At 37.4% G+C, this 24,553-nt stretch overlaps 1 protein-coding gene across 1 annotated transcript in view; it reads left to right on the top strand.

Annotated features, from left to right (window-relative positions):
- The window catches only part of LOC122798356 (cryptochrome DASH-like), an 807,604-nt gene that overhangs the window by 608,843 nt on the left and 174,208 nt on the right, over positions 1-24,553 (top strand). Inside the window, exon 12 of the mRNA XM_044067208.1 lies at positions 19,930-20,087. Coding sequence (XP_043923143.1) covers positions 19,930-20,087 — 158 coding nt within the window. The remainder of the gene's footprint in view (positions 1-19,929; positions 20,088-24,553) is intronic.

Below are 24,553 nucleotides of genomic sequence, written 5' to 3'. Positions count from 1 at the left end.
AACCACTCTTAGAATTCTATTAGCATTTATTATTAAATAATATGCTTCAAAATTGCAATTCTAAACCACCCTTATTTTTCGGAGTCATCAGTTTATCATAAGATATTCTAGTTTTCCTAGGTTCCCATAGAAATCTACCTAATTCCGTATGAAGTTGTTTAAAGAATTTCCTAGAAATTGAGACTTGAGTAGCTCGAAAAATATATAATATTCTAGGGAGTACATTCATTTTAATAATTGAAGTCTTTGCCATTATTGGTAATTTCAGATTATTCCATCTTTTTAAATCAGACAGTATATGATCCCAAATTAGCTTAACATTGTTCGCATAAAAGTCTCTATTATCTGTTGAGAAAACAATACCCAAATATTTTATTTTTTCTTCGGATTTAACCTGACCTATCAATGGTAAAAGCGAGAAGGGTGTAGGCGACTTTAAGGGAAATAAGTTGTTTTTTTTAAAGTTTATTTTGTAATTAGATATTTCTGCAAAATCTTCCACTGCCTTTAATATTTTCTTAGTATCTGAAACAGGCGTCGTACAATAAATATTAAGATCATCAGCAAAAGCAGCCATAGATATTTTCGTACCATGTACTATTGGAGCATTATGATAAATATTTTGCTTAATATGTAAAAATAGTGGTTCTAAATATAAATTGAATAATATAGGAGATAGCGGACATCCTTGACGGGTACCATTCTTAATTTGTATTCTTTTTGAGAAATTTTTATTAGTATATAGTTGTATAGGGATTATTATATCACTTTTTTAATGTTAAAATGAAATGTTGGGGTATATTAAAATATGATAAAATATCAAACAAAAATTTTAAATTAACTCTATCGAAAGCTTTTTGAGCATCAATTATGAGTGCGTAAACATTAAGATTTTTATGAGTGGCATAAGAAATGAGTGTATGAAGTGATAACATATTGTCAGTAGTTTTTCTGCCATTTATAAAGCCAGCTTATTCATCAGATATTATTAGGTTTATTACCTTCTTCAATCTATTGGCTAACATAGATGTCATAATTTTCATGTCTATATTTAAAAGTGAAATGGGTCTATAGTTATCCGGACTTTGAAGATCTGCATTCTCTTTAGGTATAAGAATTGTTTTCGAAGCATTAAAATGCGGATCATTAATTTTATTATTAATTATATAATTAAATACATGTGGAAGTATTTTACCCAATATATCACAAAAAGTTTTGTAAAATTCAGAAGTCAAACCATTCGGTCCTGGAGCTTTATGTGGCTTCAAATTATTAATTGTATCTGTTATCTCCTCAGAGGAAATTGGTTTGATTAAACTCTCATGAGACTCATCACCGATTTTCGGAAAAATAATCTTCTGCAAAAAATCGTTATTACTCTTATTTATAAGTAATTCCTGATGTTCGCCATAAATTTGAGAGAATATTAATTCAAAGGTATTCATAATGTCTTCAGTATTGGTATATCTTTTATCATTAAACTGTATTTCAGAAATTTGAGAAGGTATTTTCGATTGATTAATGATACGAGCTAGTGCTTTTGATGGGGTCTGAATATGATTAGCATATTTTACCAGTATTTTCTGTTCATAAAATTACAATTTACTATTTTGTAGTAAAAAAATATCTTTTTGACATTTTAATAACTCTGTTTCAGTTTGTTTACTATAGTTCCCAATTAAATCTTGATCTAGTAACTTAATTTTCATTTCCAATTCTTGTATGTCTCTGGTTTGTATTTTCTTATAATAAGTAGCCTTTTGGAGAAAAATTCCTCTTATTTGTGCTTTGGTCATTGCCCATTCTATATCAGATGGATGCCGGTGTTTAGAAAGATTAACTAGTAGATGATTGCAGGTCTCTTGAATTTCTTTAATTATATCTTCTTTATTTAATAAATACGGATTTAGAGACCAATTATAACCTCTATGATGCCTACTATTTCTAGTGTCTTTGTTAAAAATTAATGTGATTCTAGAATGATCCGATAAGTGTCGAGCTTGTATAGATACACAGGGATCTAAAGTAATTAGTACGTCTGAAATTAGGAAAAAATCAATCCTAGACCACATTTTATGACAACTTAAATAAAATGTAAAGTTATTTGAATTTATTTGATTGTTTGTGTATTTAAATGGGTCATATAATTTAAAATCTGTTTTAAGTTCCTTTAATGCTATCACTGCTTGATTATTAAAGGACCTGTGTGAACTTGATTTATCTAATTTGGGATCTTGATATGTATTCCAATCACCTCCTATTATTATATAACAATTATTACATTGATTCAGGATAAAATAAAGTGATGCTATAAAAAGTTGTTGATTGGTACATGGGGCATATATATTAATAAGTGCCACAGGTTTATCATAAAGTGTAGATGAGAGAATCACATAACACCATCTTCCCTCTTTGTCTATTTTAAAATCTAGAATTTTCTCTTGATACTGATTTTTAATGATAATAGCCACTCATGCACTATTAGTTGTCCCTTCTGAAGCTACCACCTCAGTAATCCATTTCTTACCTTTAAGGACAGCCCATTGGTCATTGGTCAAGTGGGTTTCTTGTAATAAGATAAAATATGCCTTTGATTGGAAAAATAAATGAAAAAATAATTTTCTTTTTTTCATGTTCTGGAGCCCTTTAGTATTCCATGAGTCTATTATCCACATACTAAGATCTTTAATTCGTTTAAGGATATTTTATAATTGAGAAACAGTACTAAATTCGAGTATAATAGCACAATATATATTGTCTGGAAGCAATCTTGACATCCCATCCCTAACCAGTGTCTATCCACTATTCCCCTGGACCAGGACGTACATAGGTTTTTTACACTGTTAAAACTTTTATAGTTAAATAACTTTACTAAACATCTATTCTTTAACTTATAAAATATAACATCAAAAACATGCAAAAAAACTATAAAAGCTACATCTAACTCTACAAAGCCTAACCAAAACATTCCCTAATAAACACTGATGAATATCCACAGCTCTTGAACACACTATATAGTTAAGCCTATCAAGTAAATGGTCTTCATTACACTTATATTTACTATCATACCTCACTAATAGTTCTCATATAATATTGCTTATACTAATTAGTTGTATCTCATTAAGTTACCTAACAACCATATTTAAATCTAAAATAGTCAAGTATGTGGCACTACGCCTATTAAACAATAACATTATTAAATTAAAGATAATTCACCATATGTATTGTTAATTAAAAGAGAAAAAAAGAACTACGGGGAAAGCAAATGTTTATCATTTAAATATAATATTAAATCTGACGTTCTTTATATAGCCTAAATTATCTAAAATTATCATGTCAGCAAATAAGATGAACAAAAATAGGACTCTAACTTCACTTTACTGGATAATATAGTTAAATTTGTGAAATGATGACTGAATAACACAGTTCTCTAAACAGTCAGAACCACATGCCAGTACATAAACAAGATAACCTTCACATTCCTGGAGAGCCCACAATATAATATCTCATGGTCTCTTTAACTACTATTTATCCCAACACTAAATCCCCTTATTATCTAAACATTTGCAGTATTAAAACTCATCAGTAATACAGGAAAAAGAAATAATAAAAATATACTACCAGGTTATTCACACAACAATATTCAGTATAACATACCTAAGGAAAAAGAATAACTATGGTAAAGCTATAATACTTCTAAGCAATCAGTTAAATGACACATTTTAAACCAGTACATTATTAATTCAATTATAATCATACCTGAATGACTTCACAGTTCCCTTTAAACCAGTAAAACATATAACATACTTTAAATGTCCACGAATGCTCATTTTACAGTCCAAATAGCTTCCAGTTCCTCAACAGAGATCTTCCTACTTCCTGAGCTTGTAATCCTGTCTTCAAGGTCGCGACGGGGAAACCATTAAACGGACGGACTTCCGGATGCACCACCTCAAAAGCGGACCGTCTGCAGCACCCAAAGGACTTCCTGTTACTTCGCGAAGGGGCTCAGTTCATAAGAGCCATAAAAGTTCGGAAAATCTTCGTGGAGGAGCTGGAGCTGTAAAAAGAAACTAAGTAAACATTTACCAAGGGGCCTTGTGAAGAAAAGAGAACAAACAAAGGATTTTGAAGCTTCGAATCGTAGTAAGCATGGAATCCCAGTATCCACATTGCTGCAAACAGACTGGATGGCCAGATCAAGCTTCCGAAGCTGGAAGGGACTTAAAAATCTTCAAAAAGGTAACTTTTGCTTCTTTTTTTGTAGATATGGAGTATTTGGAGCCATCGACAGTAAAAATCAATATGTTAGGGTATTTCATTTGAAATTTGATGTTCTTTTCAATGAGGAACTTACAGTATGGAGATAATGCTTGTCTAGCTTGCCTTATTTGCAATGGTAAATCCTGGGCCATAGAAACTTTATTATTCTGCCACATAATATAACCTCCATTTTTTTTAACAGTTAAAATTATTTTGTTTACGTCCTGGTAGTTGAGTATTTTGACATATACTGGTCTAGGTATGTTTGAGGCTTGTGCTTCTCTGAGAGCTCTATGGGCTCTTTCTATAACTATTTGTTTAGCTATGTCAGAGTCATTAAACAACATTTCAAGTATTTGTGTAATGGTAGAAATTAAATCATTGTATTGGATAGATTCTGGAATTCCTCTGATAATTATATTGTTCCTTCTGGATCGTGCCTCCAAATCCAGAATTTTATTTTGCATAGACTGAATATCCAGGTCATGAATGTCTGTTTTTTTTGCAAGCAATGTTATTCTGTCCTCATTTTCAGATATTCTGGCTTCTGATTTATCTATTCTTTCAAAAATTTGAGTGCATGTGGCACCAAAAGAATGCACCTGGTTTGATAGTTCTTTTAAAGCTTCTTGGATAGGTAACAAAGCAGTTTTAATATCTTCCATATTAGCCATTTGATCCGGTTTATTTTTCATTCCAGCTTTTGAAAGTTCCTGCTGTTTTGTAATCTTCTGCCTTTTTGTTGTTAAATCTTTTTCTGGTGACTGAAGTTCTGATAATTTGTTTTTTGTTGTTGTTGTTTCCATACTTTTATCTTCTTTTGACATTGTGGAGCAAAGCAGATCTTTAGTATAGCTGAATGGTAAATATCCAAGGTTACTACTCAGACAGTTCCTTTGTTTACTACTCTGTTCAGAGTCAGTCAGTCAGTCAGATCCAATCCTGTCAATTTATTTATTTTCCTCCGGTTCCTTCTCCTCTCAGACGATATTTAGTTGTAGTAGATTAATTTTAGCCAACAATTAGTGTAGAAAGACTTGCAGTATATCCTCAGGGTTAATTTTTATTCCGAGTATCTGAAGAGCTGTAGATATGCAGTGTCTACAGAATGGCGGCCATCTTTGAATCAGGAAAAATAATGTTTAAAGCCAAATTATTTGCACTGTAGACTTCTAGTGATATTAGTAGAAGTAATTCAACAAAATAGGTTTGTCTACAATATCTAGTTTTTAAAAATTCTTGTCAGAAATATCTTTTGAGTGCAGAGCTGAGAAAAGATGCTGCCAACCAGTCTACATCCTAGCCACACCCCCCCACCAGCATTCTTTCAAGTACTGTAAATTTCCTGAGATCCTCAGCATTTTGGATTCAGAGTAACATCATGTTAAAATCATGTATTATCAGAATAGCAGACATTTGTTGCTTTTTAGTACAGCTAATTTGTGTCCACCATTTGTAGTTCAGAGGGAAATTTCTTAAGTGCCATGTCTCATAAACCCAAAATCGAGTTTCAGACTTCTGTCAGACTGAACAATTGAATTAGCTTAATCTTCATTATGTGGAGAGGAAATTAGAGGATGTGAGAATACAGATGAGGGGTTCAGGTAATGATTGGCAGTGTGATTTAGGTTTAGGAAGGTGGGGAGCTTTAAGTTTTGGGAGTAGACAGATGCTTAGTATTAGGGAGTGATCAGGGTCTTTAAGTTTACAGAGTGGGAAGGGAGTTCAGGAGCAGGTGGGAAGTTTAAGGTTAGGGATGGGAGTGCTTAGGGTTATGGATGAGTTGGGTGTTTTATGGTTAGGGTTAAGATTCTGGTACGTCTATGACTGTTAGGATGGCTAGGTAGCTAACTCGGATTGGTCTAATAGGAATTCAGAGGAAGAAGCAATGAGCAATTATGTTGTGAGCTACTAACATATGAGAACTTCTAGCAGACCCATTAATAGACATTACACAAAGGGAAGAGGGAAAACTAATGAGAGGGTGGGAACTCTGATTATGGTAAGTTATATACATAATTTGATAGTAAAAGATAAGAAAATGGTTATTTGTGCTTTGGATTTGATGGAAAGTGATTGAGTCAGAGAAAGTCTGAGTATGAAAAGAGAAAAAGGAGAAGAATTTGGAGATGGGCGACAGATTCAGAAGCAATGTACTGCTAAGGTAAGGTGTTACCCTAAAGTTGTGGAGATTTCTGCATTTGACGGGTCACAAAGAACCTCAGGAGACAAGACATAGATTATAAGTGATGTATGTTTCCAACTGGGAGTGTGTCAGTATGGTTTGTGATGTAAAATGCTTGCAACTAGGATTGTGCCGGTGTGGTTTGTTTTCATTTATATAAATGTATGATTACCTATGTAGTAAGTGATGGTTTAATAAAGATGTTTCTTGTTTAAAACAAAGGCAGGAATTGAATAATGTATGTAATATTGCTTAGATTATATGGTATATAGCAATATATGTGAAGTATAGTGTTTGTTAATATAGTTTGATTACTTTTATATGAATGTAAATTTGCCTAACTCACAAGTGACAATTCAGTAAAGGTGTTTGGGAAAAATGATATACAAATAAAGAACCATGTAAACATGCTGTTAATTTGTGGACTACACATGATCTTGTAAAACACAGGCCCACTGTAGAGATCATACTAAACTGAGGTAAAAATTGTCAGCCCACTGTCATGAGATGCAACATATAGGGCTAGAGTGCAACAGATTTAGAAAAAAATATGCTTTCTTTCATCGTAGCAACTGTCCTCCAGGCAAATATGATGATGATAAGAGGAAGTTAGTGAATACAGCATTCCCAGCACCAAGGCCCCCGACAGGCATCATCACTGGCTCCTGTTAGACAAGTTTTTTGAGCAGAAGGCTACTGACAAGGAACACCTGGATATGAGAAGGTGCTAGTTATGTGCAAGATATGTGCACCATGTATGAATCCATACAGGCAGTATGGGCACTTCAGGAGACAAAGGCTTGCCTGCTGCTGGGCATAAATGCATGTTATACATTCCAAAGCCACATTAGTCACACAGCGGCATGTCCTAGACTACCACCTCTTGCATTCTGACAAAGTTTGTGGCTGTCACAAATTGTAAGTCTATGAAATACATGAAGCTCCCCACAATATCAGCCGAGCACCATGCAGCCCTGGAGCAGTCCTGTAAATTCCTCATGCAGCTGGGACTACGGACTGAGCTCGCATTACAATAAAGTTATCCCCACTGAAGATGGCAGTAGGTACATAGACAGGAAGAAGTGATGTTTGATCAACTAGGAGACCATATATATAGGGGCACAGATCCTGCAGATTACTGCATTGTCTATATATATATATATATATATATATATATATATATAGAGAGAGAGAGAGAGAGAGAGATTATATAAATATATGTAATCTAGATAAAATATTATATGTGTATTATATATAATACAGACACACATCTGTCTCTGTATACATATACCTACATACTATATATATATATATATATATATATATATATATATATATATATATATAGATAGATATACAAGCTAAATGAAAGGACCAGAGCAAAAGGCATGGCACAAGCATGTATTTTTGTTTTTGTTTTTTGTTAAGCATGTGTAATCTGCTCAATTTTTCCAACACCAGCATTTTTCAAGTATCTTTTTAGTCGATGAGAAGAACATGATTTCCTTTTCTAGGCAGAGTTGGATATTATACCACTGAATATTACATGCATCACTTACTTAAAGCATCTGATAAAAGACTCATGTTAGTCCAAAAGCTGAAATAAATGTAAAATACATATGTAACCAAAAACACCACAAAATCCGAAGTGGTACCAACATCAGAACGAAAAAAAACAAAGGAACCACATAGTCAGCTAACCAGCAAGAAAACACAGGATTCACCGTACAAAACCTTTATTCAAGTCTGAAGATGAAAGTGCTGAATAAAGGTTTTGTATGCTAAATCCTGTGTTTTCTTGCTGAATAGCTGACTAATATAAAATGCATGTTGGTCTACTTAAAGGTATTACATAATCTCTGTGTTGCAGTGTCTTTATGCTTTCCGATAGTGGACCATAGGTTCATAGGTTCATAGGTTTATACTAGGCTATCTGCCCTAAGGCATTTATAAGCCTAGCCCAAATTATTGTGGCTTACGCCACCCCTTATATGAAAAAATACTGTGCCCATTAGTTTGTTGTGCCTCTGTCCAGCAGTGACACAGAGATGATTCCTGGGGTAAACCTACGATCTCCCATCCACAGGTCTAGATTTGTCTTGAACAGAGTCAGCGAGGTGCTCTGCCTCACATGGACCGGGATTTTATTCCACAGCATAGGGAGTCTCTGAGTGATAAATCTATCCCTCCAGCACGTCCTATTTATATCCGTGCTAAGGTTTAAGTCGCTTGCTCTAGTGGTTTTGGTGGATTTGGATTTTTGAGGTGGAGCATGTCCATTAATTCCGGGTTGGACATGGCCTTGTATGTCAGGCACATGTCACCTCTGAGCAGACGGTATGTGACTGAATAGAGCTGGAGTTTCTTCAATCTGGCAGCATATGACAGATTTTGGAGTCCCTTTATCCTTTTGGTGAGGAACTTTGGGGTCTCTCCAATTGCTGCAGATGTCGGGTGAGATACATCCCGAATGGGGCATTGTACTCGATCATTGGTCTGATAAGTGAAGAGTACAGGGGAACAATGACCTCACTAGATCTGGATGTGAATCCCTTCATGATCAGGTGGGCAATGTAGAAGGTCTTTCTAACCACTTTAGCAATGTGAGTGTCAAAAGAAAGGCCACTGTCAACCTGGATCCCCAGGTCCCTGATAACCTCTTCTGTGCTTAGTGGATTGCCACCTATATGGTAGCTTGGGGTTACCTTGTTTTTCCCGAAGGGTATGACTATACATTTTTGGCGTTTAACTTCAGGCCATGGCTCTGGCACCAGCTATCTGTTTCCGTGAGTCCCTTCTGAAGGATATCCGTGTCCGATGCACTTTCCACTATGGCGCCCAGTTTGCAGTCGTCTGCAAACTTTGTCAGCCAAAGTCCTCCCATGTTGGCCTGTACGCCTGAGAAGTAGATGCCAAACAATAGGGGCCAAGGACCGAGCCCTGTGGGACACCACTTGTGACCGGCTTGGAGTCTGACACAGCGCCAGCAACTCTAACCCTGTGGGTTCTGTCCTTAAGCCAGTTTGCAACCCATCTTGTGACATATGGGTTTACATTTAAGCTGGTAAGTTTTTCTACAATACCCGAGTGGGGTATTGTGTCGAAGCCTTTGCAAGGTCAAGGTAGGCTGTATGGACTGCCTTTCCCTCATCAATGGCCTTGGTGACTGTTTCGAAGAAGTCAACCAAGTTCAAAAGGCATGATCTTCCCTTGACAAAGCCAAACTGGGTCGGGTCCAATGTCTGCAAGTCCCCTATATCTTTGTTTATGAGCTCCATTATGATCCTCTCCATAGCTTTGCAGACTAGACTTGTTAAGCTTATGGGGCGGTAATTACCAGCGTCCGAGAGGTACCGCCTTTGTGGAGTGGGACCACAGTTGCCGCACGCCACTCCTTGGGCACGTATCCTGTGGTAAGGCTGAGATTAAACAGCTGCCTTATGTGCGGGTTTAATTCCTCATTTAGCTTGTGTAGCACACAGCCGGGGACACCATCTGGTCCCATTGATGCTGTGTTTTTAGCTTTAGAGAGAGCAGCTTTCACCTGCGCATTTGAGATGTCCGGGAGGCTACACTCGGCTGGGATAGTTATCTCTCCTTTAGGGGAGAGGGGTGAAGTTTGCACTGAACCTGTCTGCCAGTATGTTGGCAATGTCTGTGGGTTCAGTGATTTTTGTATCATTTTGGACTAATTCTGAGCATATCTGGGAGTTTCCACCCAGGTTCCTAACATAGCTGAAAAAGGCCTTATGATTGTCCTTTGAATCCATGGCAATTTTTCTCTCAAAATTGGCCTTAGTTGATTTTATGAGTGCTCGTATTTTTTACTAATAATGATCAGGGTGACTTCCCTTTTATGGATTTTGTTCTATCATGTAATAGCTTTCTCCTCTTATTGTAAAGTTTGTTAATGGCTGGGGTCCACCAGACTGGACGTTTGCCCTTTGTGGAAAGAGTCTTGGTTTTATTTGGGATTGCCTGATCCATGCAGTCCTGGAGGTGTTCATAGAAGGCATTTGTAAGGGCTTCCGCAGCTTGGGTTGTGGTTTCCTCTGGCTCAGGGGCCTTGAAGGATACCACACCAGTCTTGAGTAGTGTGAAGTTTGCTTTAGAGAAGTTCTTCACTATGGTCTTTTGCTTGGGGTGGGGGCGGATGTGGATTTCCAGTGAGATTAGTTTATGATCAGATCTCACCAATGAGGGATATACTTCCGTGTGGAGCATTTTGTCCCCATGTTTGTGACAATGAGATCTAGTATATTTTCTCCTCTCGTGGGAACAGTGACTAGCTGTTCCATGGCATTTGAATTTATGAACTCCAGGAACCGTTGGGCTAGAAAGTTAGGGCTTGAGTAATGTTCCCAGTCTATATTCAGGTAGTTGAAGTCACCCAATATGATGGTGTTTGGAGATACATTTATACCCTCCAGTGTCTTCAGGAAGGCTGTGTGGGGTTCCTGAGTTTGAGAGGGTGGCCTGTAGCATGCTACAATTTGTAGAGCAGTTTTGCCTATGGTTAGTTGCACCTGGATGGTTTCCGAGCTTATGCGTTGCCACTCAACCTGGAGGTGTGAGTATCCTTTATGAATATGGATACACCCTCCTTTTGTGGTGTGGTCCGGGTTTTGGGGCCGGAACGCATGATATGAGGTAAAACCTAATAGTGCCGGGTGCTCTCAGGAGCCTTGAACCAGGTTTCAGTTACAGCACAGACATCGATGTTCTCCATACTGAGAAGGGCCTCGAGTGCGTGCATTTTGAGATTTAGACTTCTGGCATTGAGCAGCATTACCCTCAGTTTCTTCCCATTTTTGTTTTCTAGGGTGGTAGGTTTAGAATTTGAGCCTTGCCTAAAAAAGGCACTATGGGGGTGGCAAGAGCCTTAGCCAATATCCGGAATCCCAGGGGTGACAGGTGCAAGCCGCCTTGCAAGCAGCGTGGCTTGTCAAGCATGTCATCCCAGGCAGACAGACACTGGATCCCCTTTGAATGACACCAGACATTAAGCCAATTGTTAAAGCTGATCATCTTGTCTCTATATTGTGGCATCATTCTTGTATCAGTATTGCATTTCTTCATTTTTTTCTTCCCAGAAATGGAATAAAGGTAGCTTGCTTTCCAGGCAGTTGGAATTATCATCTGAGTTAGAATTAGATGTAGCTGTATATCAATAGTCTTATAACTAAAGATGTACACATCTTCAGAGATCTAGGGTGATGCTTATCACAGCCTGGGAATTCAGAGTCAGGTAAAGCTTGTTGCAGCTGCAGAAATTCTGTTCTTGTGAAAGCTCTGGAGTGAAAGGTTGAGATAAAGTGAACCTGTCTTCACAGGAGTTGTGTAGTACTTATGGAGAAGAGCTTTTTTTTTTTTTGGTGGGGACACCAAGTTAGAATATGGCACTGTGTCATTTATAACTAGCTACACTTCTGATTGTCATTAGAACATTCAGAAAAATCAAATAGTATTCAGAACTGTCCAAGTTAAGACGTTGCAGAACAGTCAATGAAAAATTAGATTCTGTAGTTCTCAGACTATTCAGAGAAATAGTAGTTGTCGTCAGAGCAATCAGAATAGTACAAGTAAAAATGTTGCAGCACACTCACCGAAATCATACATTCTGTAATCATTATAACATCGAAGGGCTTAGTACTTCATAAACAGATGACATAATATTCATTCAGTCAGAGTGTATGCAGATATAAAATACATTTCATACGTGCTATATTTAAGCACATATTATAATATACACATGATTACAACAAAAGATATTTAAAAAACAAAAAAAGGAACTCTTTCTGTAGGGTAATACGAAACAGGAAAGGGAGGTGTAGTTGGATAAAAGCAAGTAAAAGACAAGGGAAATGGAAGGAAAGAAAAGTAGGAACTAGATAAAACTCTGTGTGTCTCATTAGTTGGATCAGAGGTAGGAGGGTGCAGTACAGAGCAGAGGATGGGCCGATGCTAGCGTAAGGCAGCTCATTCAAAGAATGCATCATAGAATGATCGTAGAATGCATATGAAGAGTAAAGAAGGTATAGAGAAAGGAGGGGCACCAAATGACACAGTGTTAGAACTCTTACTAAGGCAGGAAAGAAAACAGGAAGGCTAACAAGCAAGATTGTGGAACATAATTCTGTCAATAAAGGAGAAGAAAAGGAGAATCAGTGGCATACAAGAGTAAAGAGAACAACAATTATCAAACGAGGGTCGGTTCAGTAATGGCTCTCAGACTGATGGTCTGTGCCACGAGGACAGGAGAAAAGGACAAGAAACGGGGCAAGGAAGACAGTGCACTAGAAAGCTGCTGTAAGAGAAAAGAATCGCTGAGGGAAACAGCATGCAGACAGAAAAATGCAAAAGAGTTTGAGGTAAAAGATACACAACTTTTACCATTGATGGACAAAACTAAAATGCAGTTAAGTCAGTGCAAGCATTTCTAATAGCATCCATAGTCTAATTACATAGTATAGAAATGTGCTGTAACTGGGCATATATACATGGTGGGGGAATGGTAATTGGTGACAAAATCAGATGGTCGGCTCATTAGAAAGTAACTGATTATTCTGTAAGCAAGGGTTTTTAATGCAATGCCCTCAGTGTTCGAGCCCTGGGGAAAACATGGCAAGGTGTCTGCATTACATAAGTAGCCTCTAGCATTCTGTAGTGAAAAGGCACTGAGATGTGTAGTGAAGTATTCGTAGGGGTATATAGGGAATAATACACAGACTCAACATCTGGCTTCAATATGGATGAGAAATCCTATTCAACAACTGCATTACTAGGAGCAGAGAGAAGTAGTACAAAAAGGGAGCAACAGAAACAGAATCCTAGTGTACCTAACATAGGGTGTTACAACAAATGAAACAGAAACCTAGTGTACCTAACATAAGGAGTTACAACAAATGAAACAGAAACCTAGTGTACGTAACATAAGGAGTTACAACAAATGAAACAGAATCCTAGTGTACCTAACATAGGGAGTTACAACAAATGAAACAGAATCCTAGTGTACCTAACAAAGGGTGTTATAACAAATTAAACAGAATCCTAGTGTACCTAACATAGGGTGTTACAACAAATGAAACAGAAACCTAGTGTACCTAACATAAGGAGTTACAACAAATGAAACAATCCTAGTGTAGCTAACATAGGGAGTTACAACAAATGAAACAGAATCCTAGTGTACCTAACAAAGGGCGTTATAACAAATGAAAGAGAATCCTAGTGTACCTAACATAGGGCGTTACAAAAAATGAAATAGAAACCTAGTGTACCTAACATAGGGAGTTACAACAAATGAAACAGAAACCTAGTGTACCTAACATAAGGAGTTACAGCAAATGAAACAGAAACCTAGTGTACCTAACATAAGGAGTTACAGCAAATGAAACAGAAACCTAGTGTACCTAACATAACGAGTTACAACAAATGAAACAGAATCCTAGTGTACCTAACATAGGGAGTTACAACAAATGAAACAGAATCCTAGTGTACCTAATAAAGGGCGTTATAACAAATAAAACAGAATCCTAGTGTACCTAACATAGGGCGTTACAACAAATGAAACAGAAACCGAGTGTACCTAACATAAGGAGTTACAACAAATGAAACAATCCTAGTGTGCCTAACATAAGGAGTTACAACAAATGAAACATAATCCTAGTGTACCTAACAAAGGGCGTTATAACAAATGAAACAGAATCCTAGTGTACCTAACATAGGGCGTTACAAAAAATGAAACAGAAACCTAGTGTACCTAACATAGGGAGTTACAACAAATTAAACAAAATCCTAGTGTAGCTAAAAAAGGGTGTTACAACAAATGAAACAGAATCCTAATGTACCTAACATAGGGCGTTACAACAAATGAAACAGAATCCTAGTGTACCTACCATAGGGAGTTACAACAAATGAAACAGAATCCTAGTGTACCTAACATAGAGCGTTACAACAAATGAAAGAGAATCCTAGTGTACCTAACATAGGGAGTTACAACAATTGAAATAGAATCCTAGTGCACCTAACATAGGGCATTATAACAAAAGAAACAGAATCCTAGTCTACCTAACAAAGGGCGTTACAACAAATGAAACAAAATCCTAGTGTACCTAACATAGGGCGTTACAATAAATGAAACAGAAACCTAGTGTACCTTACATAGGGAGTTACAACAAATGAAACAGAATCCTTGTGTACCTAATATAGGGCGTTACAACAAATGAAACAGAATCCTAGTGTACCTAATATAGGGAGTTACAACAAGTGAAACAGAATCTTAGTGTACCTAAAATAGGGAGTTACAACAAATGAAACAGAATTCTAGTGTACCTAACATAGGGCATTACAACAAATGAAACAGAATCCTAGTGTACTTAACATAGGGAGTTACAACAAATGAAACAGAATCCTAGTGTACCTAATATAGGGCGTTACAACAAATGAAACAGAATCCTAGTGTACCTAATATAGGGAGTTACAACAAGTGAAACAGAATCTTAGTGTACCTAAAATAGGGAGTTACAACAAATGAAACAGAATTCTAGTGTACCTAACATAGGGCATTACAACAAATGAAACAGAATCCTAGTGTACCTAACATAGGGCGTTACAACAAATTAAACAGAATCCTAGTGTACCTAACATAGGGAGTTACAACAAATGAAACAGAATCCTAGTGCACCTAACATAGGGAGTTACAACAAATGAAACAGAATCCTAGTGTACCTAATATAGGGCGTTACAACAAATGAAACAGAATTATAGTGTACCTAACATAGGGCATTACAACAAATGAAACAGAATCCTAGTGTACTTAACATAGGGAGTTACAACAAATGAAACAGAATCCTAGTGTACCTAACATAGGGCATTACAAAAATGAAACAGAATCCTAGTGTACCTAACATAGGGAGTTACAACAAATGAAACAGAATCCTAGTGTACCTAACATAGGGAGTTACAACAAATGAAACATAATCCTAGTGTACCTAATATAGGGCGTTACAACAAATGAAACAGAATCCCAGTGTACCTAACATAGGGAGTTACAACAAGTGAAACAGAATCCTAGTGTACCTAACATATGGAGTTACAACAAATGAAACAAATTCCGAGTGTACCTAACATAGAGTTATAACAAATGAAACAGAATCCTAGTGTACCTAATATAGGGAGTTAGAACAAATGAAACAGAATCCTAGTGTACCTAACATAGGGCATTACAACAAATGAAACAGAATCCTTGTGTACCTAATATAGGGCGTTACAACAACTGAAACAGAATCCTAGTGTACCTAACATAGGGAGTTACAACAAGTGAAACAGAATCCGAGTGTACCTAACATGGGGAGTTACAAGAAATGAAACAGAATCCTAGTGTACCTAATATAGGGCATTACAACAAATGAAACATAATCCTAGTGTACTTAACATAGGGAGTTACAACAAATGAAACAGAATCCTAGTGTACTTAACATAGGGCATTGCAACAATGAAACAGAATCCTAGTGTACCTAACAGAGGGTGTTACAACAAATGAAACAAAATCCTAGTGTACCTAACACAGGGAGTTACAACAAATGATACAGAATCCTAGTGTACCTAACATAGGGAGTTACAACAAATGAAACAGAATCCTAGTGTACCTAACATAGGGAGTTACAAAAAATGAAACAGAATCCTAGTGTTCCTAACATAGGGCGTTACAACAAATGAAACAGAATCCTAGTGTACCTAACATAGGGCGTTACAACAAATGAAACAGAATCCTAGTGTACCTAACATGGGGTGTTACAACAAATGAAACAGAATCCTAGTATACCTAACATAGGGCATTACAACAAATGAAACAGAATCCTAGTGTACCTAACATAGGGCGTTACAACAAATGAAACAGAATTCTAGTGTACCTAACACAGGGAGTTACAACAATTGACACAGAATCCTAGTGTACCTAACACAGGGAGTTAGAACAATTGAAACAGAACCCTGGTGTACCTAACATAGCGAGTTACAACAAATGAAACAGAATCCTAGTGTACCTAACATAGGGAGTTACAACAAATGAAACAGAATCCTAGTGTACCTAACATAGGGAGTTACAACAAATGAAACAGAATCCTAGTGTACCTAACATAGGGCGTTACAACAAATGAAACATAATCCTAGTGTACCTAACATAGGGCATTACAACAAATGAAACAGAATCCTAGTGTACCTAACATAGGGAGTTACAACAACTGAAACAGAATCCTAGTGTACCTAACATAGGGAGCTACAACAAATAAAACAGAATCCTAGTGTACCTAACATAGGGGGTTACAACAAATGAAACAGAATCTTAGTGTACCTAACATAGGGCGTTACAACAAATGAAACTGAATCCTAGTGTACCTAACATAATAAGAAATTAACAGAATCCTAGTGTACCTAATATAGGGCATTACAACAAATGAAACAGAATCCTAGTGTACCTAACATAGGGAGTTACAACAAATGAAATAGAATCCTAGTGTATCTAACATAGGGCATTACAACAAATGAAACAGAATCCTAGTGTACCTAACAGAGGGCGTTACAACAAATGAAACAGAATCCTAGTGTACCTAACACAGGGAGTTACAACAAATGAAACAGAATCCAAGTGTACCTAACACAGGGAGTTACAACAAATGAAACAAAATCCTAGTGTGCCTAACATAGGGCATTACAACAAATGAAACAGAATCCTAGTGTACTTAGCATAGGGCGTTACAACAAATGAAACAAAATCCTAGTATATCTAATATAGGGTGTTAGAACAAATGCAACTGAATCCTACTGTACCTAACATAGGGCGTTACAAAAAATGAAACAGAATGCTAGTGTACCTAACATAGGGAGTTACAACAAATGAAACAGAATCCTAGTGTACTTAACATAGGGCGTTACAACAAATGAAACACAATCCTAGTGTACCTAACATAGGGCAATACAACAAATGAAACAGAATCCTAGTGTACCTAACATAGGGAGTTACAACAAATGAAACAGAATCCTAGTGTACCTAACATAGGGCATTACAACAAATGAAACAGAATCTTAGTGTACCTAACACAGGGAGTTACAACAAATGAAACAGAATCCAAGTGTACCTAATACAGGGAGTTACAACAAATGAAACAGAATCCTAGTGTACCTAATATAGGGAGTTACAACAAATGAAACAGAATCCTAGTGTACCTTACACAGGGAGTTACAACAAATGAAACAGAATCCAAGTGTACCTAATACAGGGAGTTACAACAAATGAAACAGAATCCTAGTGTACCTAATATAGGGAGTTACAACAAATGAAACAGAATCCTAGTGTACCTTACATAGGGAGTTACAACAAATGAAACAGAATCTTAGTGTACCTAACATAGGGAGTTATAACAAATGAAACAGAATGCTAGTGTACCTAACATAGGGAGTTACAACAAATGAAACAGAATCCTAGTGTACCTAACATAGGGCAGTACAACAAATGAAACAGAATCCTAGTGTACCTAACATAGGGAGTTACAACAAATGAAACAGAATCCTAGTTTACCTAACATAGGGCATTACAACAAATGAAACAGAATCTTAGTGTACCTAACACAGGGAGTTACAACAAATGAAACAGAATCCAAGTGTACCTAATACAGGGAGTTACAACAAATGAAACAGAATCCTAGTGTACCTAATATAGGGAGTTACAACAAATGAAACAGAATCCTAGTGTACCTTACATAGGGAGTTACAACAAATGAAACAGAATCCTAGTGTACCTAACATAGGGAGTTACAACAAATGAAACAGAATCCTAGTGTACCTAACATAGGGCGTTACAACAAATGAAACAGAATCCTAGTGTACCTAGCATAGGGCGTTACAACAAATGAAACAGAATCCTAGTGTATCTAACATAGGGTGTTAGAACAAATGAAACTGAATCCTACTTTACCTAACATAGGGCGTTACAAAAAATGAAACAGAATCCTAGTGTACCTAACATAGGGAGTTACAACAAATGAAACAGAATCCTGGTGTACCTAACATAGGGCGTTACAACAAATGAAACAGAATCCTAGTGTACCTAACATAGGGCGTTACAACAAATGAAACAGAATCCTAGTGTACCTAACATAGGGCGTTGCAACAAATGAAACAGAATCCTAGTGTAACTAATATAGGGCATTGCAACAAATGAAACAGAATCCTAGTGTACCTAACATAGGGCGTTATAACAAATGAAACAGAATCCTAGTGTACCTAACATGGGGCATTACAACAAATGAAACAGAATCCTAGTGTACCTAACATAGGGCGTTACAACAAATGAAACAGAATCCTAGTGTACCTAACATAGGGCATTACAACAAATGAAACAGAATCCTAGTGTACCTAACATAGGGAGTTACAACAAATGAAACAGAATCTTAGTATACCTAACATAGGGAGTTATAACAAATGAAACAGAATCCTAATGTACCTAACATAGGGCGTTACAACAAATGAAGCAGAATCCTAGTGTACCTAGTGTACCTAACATAGGGCATTACAACAAATGAAACAGAATCCTAGTGTACCTAACATGGGGAGTTACAACAATTGAAACAGAATCCTACTGTACCTTACATAGGGAGTTACAACAAATGAAACAATATATGCTTCTGGAATGCCTTAATCCAGTATGCATATTTGTATTTGTATATTTATATATTATATTAACAATAGGGTTTCAACTGGAGTACCTGATTTTTCAGAGAACATACACAGAGGAAAAACTCCAAACATTATCCAGTAATACAAATTAGGCTATCGTAAGGGCAAAAAAACAAAATTAAGGTTCCCAAAATTACCATTGTTTGATTATTAGCACAGATGCTGGAGGTGCCACTGGGGAGTTTGGTTTTCTCATCCAGGAGGGGGAGGAAGGTGGCCTGGTGGAAGGTGCAGTAAGCAGAGTACAAACATGATGCATGCTGTGCCGCATAACCAGTGGTTACACATGCTTAGAACTAGGCATGCACTTCCTCAGGGCAATAATCATGGAGCTGCCAAGATTGCCATAACGGGGTAACAGTTAGGTCATACCCTCCAGCAGCAGTATAGTGCTGCATCGGCATCCTTGATCTCCTCACCAGTGCCCAGGGGAGGATAAAGTAGGCCCTGTAGACCCATAGAATAAGGAGAAGAGACAGTGGCAGCTGAAGGTCAGGTTCAGGAAGGGAAAAAAATTAAAGCTCACTAATACTGCAGATACCAGTTACAGTCAGAGTATTCAAATAAGTTTTCATCACTGAATTTTATTCTGATGCAAAACATTGTGCAATGCATTTACACAAATGTGCAGTGTTTTATGTTTTTAGTTCCATATTCTTGTAATCATTAGTGTCGTTAAAAATACATTCTTTGTAAATCTGCTGTACAGAAGACATGTACTAACATTTTGTTTCTTGATGCTATTTCAGATGGGAAAACAGGGGTACCTTTTGTCGATGCCTGCATGAGGGAACTGGCCTTAACTGGATTCATGTCCAACAGAGGGCGGCAGAATGTTGCTAGCTTCCTTACAAAAGACCTTGGCATAGATTGGAGAATGGGAGCCGAGTGGTTTGAATATCTGTTGGTAAGTCAGCATTCTTTAAACAGAAAACATATTGGGACAGATTGGCTGTCAGTGCAAGTCTCCCAGGATTCCAAAAGACCTGCTTGCAGTGTAAGACACTGAGAGCAAGTCTTATAGAATCGGGCTCATTATGTGCTGTAGTTCATTTATAGGCATTTATTTTAGATAGTACATTAGCAGATTTTTTTTTCTTATTCTTACCCTTTGCTTTGGGAAGCTATCTATAGGACAAGTTGCCAGAAATATAGCTAGATAGAGATAGACAGACAGACAGATAGATTAGATAGATAGACAGATTAGATAGATAGATAGATAGACAGATAAACAGATTACATAGATTACATATATAGATAGATAGATAGATAGATAGATAGATAGATAGATATACAGCTATATTAGATAACTGGATAGATTGTTAAATAGGTATTTTTTTTTGTTAACCAGGTAAACCCCCTTAGGCACATTCCTATTTTCAGAGGTGACGAGGAGCACTGTGGTTATGTGATTTGCACAGTCAGACAGTAGTCAAATGGAGACTGAGAGAATTAAAACCTGGACTATAGATGGAAGCTTGCTAGCAGTTGCTCAGACTAAATATGTTTAGCTACAAATATTTGTAGTGCTAATGATGCCTTGAATCCCAAAATGTTTGAGAGAACATATAGTCTTTTAATCATTATACTGTAAGGATCTTCGGCTGGGGTGCCTTCTGTGCGGAGTCTGCATGTCCTCCCTGTGGTCGGGTGGGTTTCCTCCCACATCCCAAAGACATGCGGTAGGTGGATTGGACTCTCTAAATTGGCCCTAGGTGTGAGTGTGTGCATGTGTGCCTTCTGTGGAGGGTTGGGCGCCGGCTTGGAAACTCGACACTGTAAAACTCCACTGCCAATCATGAGCAGACAGGTGATCCACTGTAGCGACCTCTAACCGGGAAAAGCCGAAAGAAGAAGAAGAATCATTATACTGTAAGGACCTGCATTATTGCCTGCAAGTAGTTTCAAATGATTAGCAGAGCTGCCTTGAACAAAAAGTATCCAAAAAGTTTTTGCTTCCTCCTTGCTTATATTCATGATGCTTTTATGAAATTAACCAAAGAAGTGACTAGGACTGTTGAAAAAAATTGATATAACCTAATCCCTGTCCACTCAGAACATTATATGCCAGTAAGATTCTATGCAGTAAGCCAGTTGTAATGATTCATCCGTGCCCAGTGTAATTCACACAACACAGGCACGGTGGGTTTTTTCAAGTTCTGCATTTGCTGCTGGTGGTAGTAACCACAGTGCTTTATATGTAAATAAGTCTTGTAGAATCAGAATAATACATTTATTGTCAGGACTAGCTCATCATGCATAACAAAGTTTTTGATTTGTAAGAAACGGTAAAGGTGAATTCTTGGCTCGACAGTAGATGATGCCTTTCACATGGGTCTGCAGCTGTATCTCAGTATTTGTAAATACACCAACATTCCTCTGTTGTGAAGAGTCTGAACTTTTTGTGTGTTTTTTCTTGTAAAGAATGTGTATCACTTAAGTTATTTAAGTCATAATTTAATCACATTTAAAATAACTTGATAAAAAGTAATATGTGCTCCATGTGTAAAATTATTTGTTGATTAAATTCTGGGAATGGAGAATGGAATGCTTAGAGGCTCATATGGCACATAAATGTCCAGTAATTAAGGGAGTACACATGTTCTTAAAAGACCCTATCAAGAGTTTCCCTTTTTGCTCCCAGTACAGCCTCAGCCATTCTACCACCAGCCTGTTCAGTCCTTTGCTCCTCCTTGACTGCTTAGTATTACAATATTAACTCCTTTTTAGCCATACTGTGGTCTGAACTTTCCAAGCAGGTATGCTGACATCCCAAAGAACATAATATCCAGACCTGGAAGTGAGGAGTTGAGATGATGAACCAAAAATAGTCAGGGGTCACCATCCAAGAAAGTTGTTGTTCAGAAGTCCTGCTATCCCTGAGATGTGGTACATAGTGGACAAGAGCAAGAACATTTTGGGTGCTATAGTTCTGTACTCTAGATGTGCAGCTGTGTCCCATATCATGCTTTATAGTACTCAGTAATTAGCCTCCCCTCAGTAGAGCTGTAACTAGGGTTTGAAAAAATGGGCTGTTGCCAGTGGGGCATGAGTGCATTACTGGAATGCATATAAGAAGTCATGGGTAATATTGCATCTTCTTTAATGAATGCATTCACAGAAGACAGCATGTTTATTGACTTAGTAACTGTAGCAAGGAGTTTACTACAGTTACAGTTTAAGGAAAATCTTTTTTTTTTCCCGGGTGCCAGATGAGCTAGCTTTTGCTCTGCCTCACAACCTTTCCCAGTTCCACTGTCTAGGTTTGAGTCCCATTCTATCTCCCTGGAATAAAAGAATAGGCCTTCAGCCCCTCAGCCTCATTCTTCTTACCTTGACCATTCCATTTGCTAAGCAGAGCCTGTTCCATATTTTGGTCACTAGTGGAACAGCTATAAACCCTGCCTGTGTGTCAGCGTCTGTGTCTTAATATGGATTGACATAAGTCTAGATTATTTTGCTCAGTAGTAAATGTTGACCTAGCAACCTGTGCTTTCATACATGATCACTCTTAATAGAACTAAGCTTGGGCAGAGCAAGAGGGACTGGCACCCCCTCTTTATTAGATACGTCAAAGTAAACTTTATTGTCAGTTAGAACTACACACGTGTAGCCTAAATGAAATTTCATACATCAACTCAATTCTTCAGATTACAAAGGAAAGAGAAACAACATGTACAAGTAGAGGGATAAACATAACTAACAAATAGAATACTACTCTCAGTACATGCATTTACCATACTCATATACAAAAAGAATACCCTCCCCTGAGTTAAATTAACTACCCTATTTAAAGTAATACAAAATACACTTCAGATATTTGTCTAATATTGCACTTGAGTGAGATAAATAAATAATACTGACTATGGATATAATAAATAAATACTGCTCTTACTTGGAATATAAGGTGGGCATACCCCCCAAAAAGAATTTTAGGATTCTGTAAAATAATTTTGTGATATTTTCTGTTAAGTGTATTCCCTCCTGAAATTCTTCAAGTAAACTGTGGATCTTTCTTGTCTGGGCAGAACAGGCATTCCCTCCTTTCCTGATTTTACCTCAGCTTTACAACATTTGTAGATCTATGATGTTGCCTTCTTAGAGACCTTAATTTATAAGATCCTGACTATAACCCCATGCATCCTCAGAAACACCTGGTAACTAGGCCACTTTACACAATGAATCAATCTGATTTGTTTTCATGTGCAAAAAGTTAACCTCAATGTAACTCTTACATATTTTATGCAAAGGTTCAGGAGGTGGTTAAAGTGGTTAATGTGGTGAATTGATCATTAGAAGTAAATGTTCATACATTCATAGGTGTGTACTAGACTTAAGATTAGTGGACTGGAAGATGAGCCATTTACAGACTGCCTGTGTCCATTAGAGACATAGGTGCCAAACCAGGGATGAATTTCCTGTTCCCCATCCAAATGTCCAGCTTACACTTGAATTGGGTTAGGGAGGAACTCTGCTTCACATGGATGGAGAGCCTGTTCCAGAGCAGGGGTAGTCTGTGGGACAGTGTGTGAGCTAAAGGCACTAAATGTTCATTACGTGTGATGGTCATTAACCATGTAAGCAGGAATTATTTCTTGCACCTGGGTTTGAATTGGATGATGATGGACAGTTTGGATAGGAGACTGCTTAAAAAAAATAGATGCCAGTAGACTGCTATCAAATCGCATCAACTACAGTGATGTGGTCCTGTGCTTCATTTGCTGTTTTATTAAATGTGGAGGAGACAGTTCCAGGAGAGAGAGGGTAGGATACTGGAGCCTTTAGTTTCAGATACCCGGCTGTGAAACACTTACAGATAATCCTGTTAGGGTCATATTCAGAGCTGCTACCAGTCTGTATGAGATATAAGGTGTTGTCAGTAGAAAAACATCTCCAGTATGGTTGCCTGGCCTCTGGCTTTAGAAAATTTGCAAATTGGCCTGTAGGAATGCATAAATTAAGGAGTGTAGTTTGAACAAGGAGTCTGTAACTTCTGTAATTTCAAGGTTGTGGGCTGCTGTGATCCTGGCTTCAGAGTAAGCATGCTTGTGTCTAGTTCTTCTTGTACTTATCTTGCCTGTTATGGTGCCATGGAGGGAGCTGACAGATGCCACAGCTGAGACAGATGTTATTTCTAGGGAGCAGGATGAAAAAGAAAATGGTGATGCCCAATATTGTTTTGTAGGGAAAGACATGACTGTTTTTGCTGCTAAAGAAACTTATGGCATTTTTGTGAGGGTAAGAGAGGGAGACAGAAAGAGAATGGATCACCATGGCGTGAGAGAAGAGCATAATAAAAAAGTATGGCCCATAGAGCATGTTAAGCTAGGGGTGGTGAGAGAGGTAAGGAAATAAGTACAGTGGAGGTTGCTG

Source organism: Protopterus annectens, chromosome 3.part1, assembly GCF_019279795.1.
Source record: "Protopterus annectens isolate FY-2018-M chromosome 3.part1, PAN1.0, whole genome shotgun sequence".
Lineage (NCBI taxonomy): Eukaryota > Metazoa > Chordata > Ceratodontiformes > Protopteridae > Protopterus > Protopterus annectens.
Note: the sequence above shows the minus strand (reverse complement) of the source record. Positions and strands in the feature narration are given on the sequence as shown.